Genomic DNA, 9,319 nt, shown 5'->3' with positions numbered 1-9,319 from the left:
CCCCCCCCCCTTTCCCTACCCCTATCTATTTCTTCTGAAGGTAAAATAAAACAAATACTTAAAACTTTACCATACGCCCCGGTGTCTTCACTACTCAGCCAGATCTCCCTCACACCATCAGCAATGACATTTTTGACTCGGCACACCTACATTCAGATTCTGAATCAAAAAGCTAGAAGAAGATCAAAAAATAGATTTTCCTACTCTTATATGGAGAACTTACAAGGCTGTCAACTGTGTAACTTCCTAAATGACCACGGGCATGCTTAGTCTTGCAATAAGTACAAGCACCTAAACAACCAACATTTATTGGAAGAATCTCAACAAACTTGTTCTTTCGGACCTGTAAGATATATCCAAATGGTTTAGGTAGAAAATAATTGAGAGGGACCGATATATGAGAGCTGATGTTTACTGTAATAAATCAAAGCTGATCATAAACGCAAAACGGATATTTTCTATTGTTTGATAAAGTTTTCAACTCAAATAAATAGAAAATTATTTCAAATTGCACCTTTGGAAGATCAAGTGCTGGTAATGTCTTCCGGGTTAGTAGCCGAACTTCATGACCTTTCAAAGTCTCTTCCACAACCTCAACCACACGGTCAATCTGCTGAACTCCTACTATACTAACTCCTTCCAGCTCTTTCAGATTACGGCTTCCTTGAGGAACACAACCTGCTACTACCAATGGCTTTTTTGCACTTCTTCCTTTACTTATAATAGTATCCATCGCAGACTGACTAGGAGATTTGACTGTGCATCTACATCACATGAGAGTATATTAGCTGAAACCCTAAAATTAGTTAGCAAATAATACAGAAATATTCCATTTAGAAGCCTGAGCTACAGCAGACAGATTCTCACTAGCAGACCGCAAAACCTGCTAAAGCTTATAGGCAGGCATGAAAACCTCTTCTTAGACATATGTTTCAGTTTTTTGCATGATATTTGCACTAGCATAATGACCCTCGTTTTGGGAGTAAGCATAAAATTCATAAAAAACATGAATCAGGAAAGGTGGATAACAGATGGTGCATACGTTTGCATTGACATGAAAACTAAAAATAGAATGACTTTAATCAAACCCAAGACATGATTGGACCCTGTATTTGTGGAAAAACATCAACAACATGATCATTTTTTTAGAAGGTAACGATTTGTATTTCTATTTCCAAAAAATCAAAACCTGCCACATGTTACAGATTCCTAATTACAGATTAAAGAGAGTATATCAGAAGATTTTCAATCCTATGACAAAAATTACAGTGATCCTAAGATATTCATAACTGATTCTAGATCTTCCATATACTCCTGTTTACACCAAAAATGGAACAACACAAAACAATTCATTTTCATCTTCTGAATAGTGTTGCTCTTGTTCTGATGACATCTAAGGTTCCTTTCTTTCCACGTTGACCACCAAATACAAGCTGGGATGATTTTCCATCTCTCCCTGTGACCAGAGATGTTGGAATAGCTGCTCCATATCTTCAGGGCTTGAGTTACTCTCCTTGGCATCACCCAATTCAATCCCTTTTTTATTGACGAAAAGGTACCACAGCTGGTTGGTTATCCTACAGTGAAGGAGGTGACTCACAGTCTCAGCCTTTTCCCCACATAGGAAACATCTAGGGCTCAATTGGATACCCCTCTTCATGAGATTTTCCTGAGTCAAAACAACATGTTTAGCTAGTAGCCAAGTAAAACAAGACACTTTATAGGGAATTTTGGCTTTCCAAATCATTTTCCAGGGCAAACCATTAATTTGATTATTGAAAGGGTTGAACTTTTTGTAAGCCCCCTTGACACTGAATCTTCCTTGTTTGTGATCCTTCCAATTCAAGGCAGTCTTGGACGTTCTTTCCTCCTTTGAATTGTTCGAGAGTTCTGTAGAATTCTACTACTGTCTGGATCTCCCAATCATTGAAAGGTCTTCTAAAGCTCAGATTCCATCCTTGGTTTGACCAAACCCCTTTCAGTAGTCCTCTGTTGTTGGTTGAGGATGAACACATCAGGCTAAAGTGTTTTTAAGGGACCTAGTTCCAGCCAGTTATCTTCCCAAAATGAGACCTTTACACCATTTCCAATTTTGGTTTTGCAATTCCCTCTAAGTTTTGGCCATAGGTTCCTTATGGTTCCCCAAAGGCTAGTTCCATAAGTGTTGGTCACCATGCTAATTGACCAATGATCATCCATTTCATATTTTGCCTGAATCACCTCCCTCCACAAAGCTTGTTCATTGGAGGCTAGTCTCCAGAGCCATTTCATTAGTAGACATTGGTTTTGAGTCTTCAAGTTTCTCACCCCTAGACCTCCAACTTGTTTATTCCCAATCAAGGCTGCCCATTTAACCATGTGAAATTTTTTCCTCGTCGTTGCCTTCCCACAGAAAGTTCCTTCTTAGAGCATCCAATCTATCAATTATTCCATCAGGGATAGAAAAAGGGACATCATATAACTAGGCATAGAATCCAAGACACTATTGATAAGTGTTAGTCTTCCCCCTAGGGAAAGGTATTGGTTTTATCACCTCATTCCAAATACCTAAAGACCTGTTGTTTGCTCCAAGAGGCATCCCCAAATAAGTAGTAGGGAGGTCACCAATTCTTCCACCAAAGGGTCCTAGCCAGAGAGGATAGGTCAGGAACTACATTAACTGGATATAAGAAGCTCTTGTTCCAATTTATATGAAGTCCTGATATAGCTTCAAAGAGAATAAAAATCACCCTCAGCATCCTGAGTTGTTCTTTGTTGGCATCACAAAATATGAGAGTATCATCTGCGTATTGTAAATGGGTGATCTCCAGTTCACATCCCACTCTGTTTGATATTTTGAATCCCTTTAACCAAAGCTTCTCTCGAGCAGTTTTCAGCATACACTTAGCCCTTCCATTGTAATGATGAATAGAAAAGGTGATAGAGGGTCATCTTGCCTTAGGCCTCTTTGAGCAGAGAAGAAGTCTATAGGGGAGCCATTGATAAGAATTGAGTATTTAACAGTTTGAATGCAGAATTTCATCCATCTTAGCCATCCAACACCAAAACCTCTTTAATCAAGATTTTCCCGCAAATACTGCCAATTCAAGTGATCATATGCCTTCTGTTTATCCAGCTTGCAGAGAATCCCTAGAGCATTGCTTCTGGTTCTAGAATCCACACACTCGCTTGCCATGAGAATGTCATCCATTATTTGTCTACCTTTAATGAATGCCAATTGTTGAGTGTCCACTAGTTTATGCATCACATTTTTTAGTCTCTTAGTAAGAAGCTTAGAAATGATCTTGTAAACACTACCAATTAGGCTGATTGGTCTGAATTCAGTAAGTTCCTTTGCACCTATCTTTTTAGGGATCAAGGCAACATAAGTTGAGTTGAAGCTTTTCTCAAAAATACATCTCCCATGGAAGTTCTTAACAACTTTAATTACCTTTCCTCCAATGACTTCCCAACAGTGAGTAAAGAAAGTCATAGTGTAACCATCAGGCCCAGGTGCCTTGTCTCGACACAAAGCTTTACGCTCTCCCATATCTCTTGATCCTCGAATTCCTTTTGAAGCGTAAGATTATCTTCTTCAGAAATTCTGTGTACTCCCCTGCAATTCCCTGATGGTCTCCAGGTTTCAGTTTCAATGTATAATTCCCCATAGAATTCCACTATCGCTTTGTTTATAACTTCTGGACTCTTGACAGCTTCGCCATTCACTTTTAACTCATCAATAGAATTATATCTTTTATGTGCATTGGCAGTTCTATGGAAAAATTTAGTGTTATTGTACCCTTGCTTCAACCAATTAACCCTTGACCTTTGTCTCCATGAAATTTCCTCATACTTGGCACAATGTTCTCAAACTCTAGGAGAAGTTCAGTCTTTGAATGTATCTCCTCCACATTGAGAATTCTCTGGTCCTGTGTTTACTCAAGTACAGCAAGTTGACTGAGTATACTCTGTTTTTTCAAGGCTAGATTGCCCTGGGCAGACTTGCTCCAGTCCCTTAGTTTGTTTTTTAAATGTTTAGCTTGAAAGCTAGAATAAAATCAGGTCTTCCTTCACATGTTATTGAAATCCACCACTCCTTGACCCTTTTGAAGAAACCCTCTGTGTGTAACCACCAGTTTTCAAATTTGAAATAAGATTCCACAGGCTCCCAGTTCCCAGATTGCAATAAAATCGGAGTGTGATCAGATGTTACTTTCAGTAGAACAGATTGCTTAATGTTTTTGAAGCCTACATCCCATTTATTCGACACTAGGAATCTGTCTAATCTAGCCGCAACATCATGCTTGTCCCCTTTCCTCCAAGTATATTTACCACCTGCTAGTTGAGGGTCCAACAGATTCAGGTCCATAATGAATTCAAGAAAATCATTCATTGCTTTTGATATTCTGCCGCAATTCTTCTTCTCCGAAGGATATCAGACTGTTAAAGTCTCCACAAACAACCCAGGGCCCATTGACCAGACCTCTCACTGATCCAACCTCCCACCAAACTTCTTCTCTTTCTTCTGTGTTGTTAGGAGCATAAACGCCAATAGGGAGCCAGTTGAAATCTTGATTCTTGCCTGTAAAGTGGCAAGATATAGAATCGGCTCCTACATTGCTGATAGCTCCCTCCCAGACTTTCACATCCCATAGAAAGAATGCCCCCTCTAATTCCAGTAGCTTCAAGTTGACAGAACTTTACTCCTCTATTAGCCCACAAATCTTTTACAATGTTACTGATATCCCCCTCAAACTTAGTTTCCTGGAAGCAAAACACATCTGCTTTCCATTCATGAATTAGATTCTTGATGACACACCTCTTGTTTGCCTGGTTAAGGCCTCTTACATTCCATGTAATTATCTTTACTGTCCTTGGAAACTAGGAGTGGTAGCTTCTTGTGCCTTGCTTCTGAAATTGCTTCCACACTCTAAGCTTTTCAATTCTTTAGACCCTTTTGTTATTGGTGTTGCTTACTGATGTTTGCCCCATTATCTTTGTTGATTTTCCTCATACCATCAATCTTCGTAAATAATGATAAAGCTTCATCTTTACACCCCTTGATGTCCACTCAAAATTCCTTGGCCAATTTATTTATGTTCTGATCATTATCCCCAAAATCCCCCATTACCAAGGAGACAACACTGGCCTCTTATCCCACTTTGTTCCTTAGTGACTCGAGTTTGCAACCTTGTGGTGGAAGTGAAGTGTGCTTACCATTGGAGCAACCTCACTTGTCAACACCAATAACATGATTCGAGTACAAAAAAATGTGTTCACTACATCAGTATTAAATGTGATCATTTTATCTCTTAAACCAATGGAGCGATGCACATCAGAGTCATCCCTTCTTATGAGCGACTTAAAAGAAGCAAGCAAATTGTTCTCTGTTCTTTCTTAACGTCTCGAGAACTTGTTATTTATTGCGGTTTTCGCTTTTAAAGACACTAGCAATTTATTTGTGTGCAAAATGGCCCAAACATCACTGAAAAAGAAAACACCGGCTGGTACATAATCAAACACACACACACACATATATATATATATATAATTCCAAAAGAAAATTTACTGACTCCATTGATCCGACATTCCAAAAAAAAGAAAAACTTGACATTTAAATACACTATCCACATCTATGCAAATTCATTACAAAGAGAAACCTCTGTCGCAAAGAGCTGGTTATTGCTGAGACGGTAAATAAGGAAAAAAGGCATTTCACTTGGTGAAGACGAAATAGATGCGGAGTAGCAAAGAAGCCAGAAGCCATGAGCTGTAAGCCTCTTAATTTGTATAGCTATGCAAATGTTTCAACTAACAGATTGAAACTAAGCAAGGCTTCCTTATTTTAAGATGAAAATGAAAGACAAGTACACATACTGAAAAGAAGAAAAACATCTCACGTATTTATCATCCAGAGGTCTGCCTCATCAGGGTTATCACTCAAAGCATAACCAAATGCTGAAAGCTGACCAGCCATATATTCGGAATCACTCTGCAGAATCAGGAAATAAGACAATCATACAAATGTAAAAGGAACTTATATTTTTAGTTACAATAGCTAAGCTAAATAGATGCAGGGGCCTCTAGCCACTTAGAAATGGTCCACCTAAGTGGTCCTATATAATTTCTAGCCTATAGTTTGCTAGCCTATTGACTCTGAACAAGTGAAATGATTTCTTATTTTGCTACTACCATCCACTTAAACAGCATACAGCTTCTTCCAGATACGAGCTGATCGGCATTACTCTTTTGTAGAAGGCAAAAATATTCTGTAACTATCCTTAGTAGGCGACCCCTTAAAAGTTTCTTTCTTATTTCTCAACAAAACGCCTGTTTTATAATATAAAGATTCATGAACTTTAATAGGTTCCTTAGCCTAAAATCAACACCACGTGTTGCAAATTTCTGACGCATTCTATTTGAGAAGTTTTATAATGTTTGACGCCATTTTATGTGTATACAACTTTCAAGAATTCAAACTAACTAATCTACTCAAATTAAAACTTTGTTGTGATGCTCTCTCTACCAAACAAACTTCTCAACCATACATTAATATTTTTTTTCTGCTTTCACTATTTTTTGTGGTATTTGACAAACATGATTTAGGTGTAATTTCACTTAGAAGGTGTTTGGGTTGAATTTTTAAACATAGCTAATTAGTTAAAATTTAAAAGTCATAAGTTGGGGATAACCCAATTTTTAGCTTTACACTTATTTTTTGTACTTTTGTGGCCTAAAAGTAAGTGCTTAAAAGTACCTTATATCTTTCCCAAACACTGCAAAAAGTAGAAAAAGAGCTTAAAAATAAAAACAATTAAAATAAGTCAGTCTAAACACCCTCTTACATTATCAATCATGTCTAGTCAAATACCATAAGAAATGAATAAAAAGGAGTATCTTACTTCTTCAAATTCATCCTCTACAGAGTTTCTTCTTTTCATATATGTACTGTACTATCTTGGTATTGTGCTTCACTATTAAAATCACCTTACTTTATTAGTAAAAACTGCTTATATTCTCTCCTTTTTTCAGTGTTATCGAAAGCAAAATACTCAAAACAGCTCCAAGGCTCTAGGGACTTCAAACGCAAATAAAGTGTGGGCTTTAATTAAAAAACAAGCAACAGAAGAAAAATACAAATATATATGTTGAGTCCAAGACTAATAATTATATGTATGAATCACATATACATGAGCAAGAATTTCTTTTTTTAAAAAAAAAAGAGAAATAACAATTGTTAGTGTTGCCTCTTCAGAAGAGGCTCATTGACAAGAAAAAGCATGTCTTCAAATATTGGTGACAACACTGATGTGCACATTAAGAAAGGGACTTTGCTCAACGCGTTTTGAGCCTTGCTTTAGGGCTTAACCATGCTTATTGATATCACTGTTTTTTAAATACATAAGTAGCACTGTTAAGCCTGCTTTTTGTAATGTACTATTAGAGAACTGCAGATTCTTTTTCAACATTCATAAAGCAGATTGTACACATAACTCCCAAGTCTTACTTTTTCAGAGAATCATAACCCGCAATTTCCAACTAGTACCAAGCTACGCTGCAAGGTCCTATACTCCTATATTTATACAATTCATTGTTTGGCATCTGAATTTATTTACCCTACAACTACGAGGACATCAAATTACAAAATTACACAGTGAGGACAGTAAAAGGATTTTCGAAACACTTTCGAGTCGAGATGGTGCTACACGAGGGATTTTTACCATGCTTGCGACTAGAGGAGCATTTTAGGAATTTGAGGTATAGCTTGATGTAATAAGCATGGAACAACAACTATTTGCGTGCACCGCACCCTCCTCAGACCCAACATATTGGACTATACTCGCTATGTTGTTTTTATTGTTATTGTTGGGTTTCTTTACCCTATTGCGAAAACTACAAAATACACACTAATCCCAAGTATTTCTTTGCTTGTAAGTTTCCAACAAGTCATTCTGAGAAAGTTGAAGTTTAGATCAATAATAAGAACTACAAGGACATAGATAAGTATCAAAATCATCTTTTTATCAACAGGTACATAATTGAGGGAACACAATTGTACCTGATTATGAGAACATCCGAATGTCTTGATGTAAATAGTCTGCAACATTCATATTCACACAAATAGATCATTATCAAACAAAAATACACAAGAGTAGCTACAAAATGTCTAACAAGAGTTCTTCGAAGGAAAAAAAAATTGAATGAAAGAGAAACCTGAGTGCCAGGTATTTTAGGTGTAGGAGAGTCTTGGACTACTGTTAGCTTCGTTACACCATTCTTTTTCCTTTGCTTTGGATTGACTCCAACGGCCGCCGGCACCGGTAACCTGAACCCTGGAGGCACTCCGGCAACGGTACCCACCAGCAAATCTTCAATGTCCTCCATTAGTTCAGTAGTGCGTGTAAGAGAGACGGATTTGTGTAGAAGACTAGAAGCTCTAGGGGTTCGGACTTTGGGGTTCCCTTTTTAGGCCGAAGAAATTTGGGTTTTGTTTGCGGCTGTTGATCCAAATCTTTGGCCCAAAGAGAAACCACTAAGATACAAAATAAAAAGTTAATTAAAGGGACAAATATCAAAAATACTTCCGAACTTGATACAAATTATATAGTTTCGTTATCAACCAAGTGATAATCTTGAAAACATTCCTCTACTTGATTAATTAAATTTAAATATATTTTTGATCTATTATATGACATAAAAAATGGTCTCAAACTTTTGTATTAGTATCAAACTCTTAATAAAAATTGAAGAAAAGTGTTGAAAACACTCTTAAACTTGACGAAAATTTATGAATGTATTTTACTCATATTGCAAGATCGAGAATGTACTTAAGTTTCAGTTAGTTAAGTAAATGAGTATTTTTTAAGAGTGTCAATAGTTCAAAAATGAAACTAATAATTCACGTCGAGTTTAGAAATATTTTTAATACTTATTTTATAGTTTATCATCAAATATCACAATGAGGGCTGACAATTAAAGCTCACTTTCACTGACCTACCCAAATAAATCATTAAATATGGGTTGAAAGAGTGATTTAAATATGGGTAATATTTGGGTTTATACTCATATTTTACTCATAAAAATATGGTATATTATGGATAAACTACGGGTCATATATGGGTATTCCAAGTAATTTTTAAAAAACCTTTTGTTGCCTAGTTTTAGAAGTGATTTTTCAAAACTTATATATGGATCCATATTAATATTTCAACTATCGACCCCCCACCTCCACCCCGCCCAAAAAAAAAATTTGAAATATATTTTTCAAAAATATCTTGAACTTAAAATTTTCATTTTTCACCCCTACTCTCGACCCTCCCCGCCCCCCTCCCCCCTATCA

The 9,319-nt window shown here is 36.8% G+C and overlaps 1 protein-coding gene across 3 annotated transcripts in view; it reads right to left on the bottom strand.

The window, feature by feature from the left end:
* The window catches only part of LOC107004571 (threonylcarbamoyladenosine tRNA methylthiotransferase), a 12,806-nt gene extending 4,314 nt beyond the window's left edge, over positions 1–8,492 (bottom strand). Inside the window, exons 1-6 of one of the 3 annotated variants that reach the window (XM_015202817.2) lie at positions 8,194–8,492; positions 8,039–8,077; positions 5,880–5,971; positions 515–764; positions 224–343; positions 71–146 (exon numbers count right to left, since the gene is read on the bottom strand). In XM_015202817.2, the coding sequence (XP_015058303.1) occupies positions 71–146; positions 224–343; positions 515–764; positions 5,880–5,971; positions 8,039–8,077; positions 8,194–8,364 (748 nt within the window). In that variant the 5' untranslated portion in view covers positions 8,365–8,492. Of the gene's footprint in view, positions 1–70; positions 147–223; positions 344–514; positions 765–5,856; positions 5,972–8,038; positions 8,081–8,193 lie in introns of those variants that run through there. The other 2 variants (XM_027912628.1, XM_027912629.1) reach the window with 2 other exon arrangements.
* Between the last annotated feature and the right edge of the window lie 827 nt (positions 8,493–9,319).

Source organism: Solanum pennellii, chromosome 11, assembly GCF_001406875.1.
Source record: "Solanum pennellii chromosome 11, SPENNV200".
Lineage (NCBI taxonomy): Eukaryota > Viridiplantae > Streptophyta > Magnoliopsida > Solanales > Solanaceae > Solanum > Solanum pennellii.
This window is presented reverse-complemented; position numbering and strand designations above follow the sequence as displayed.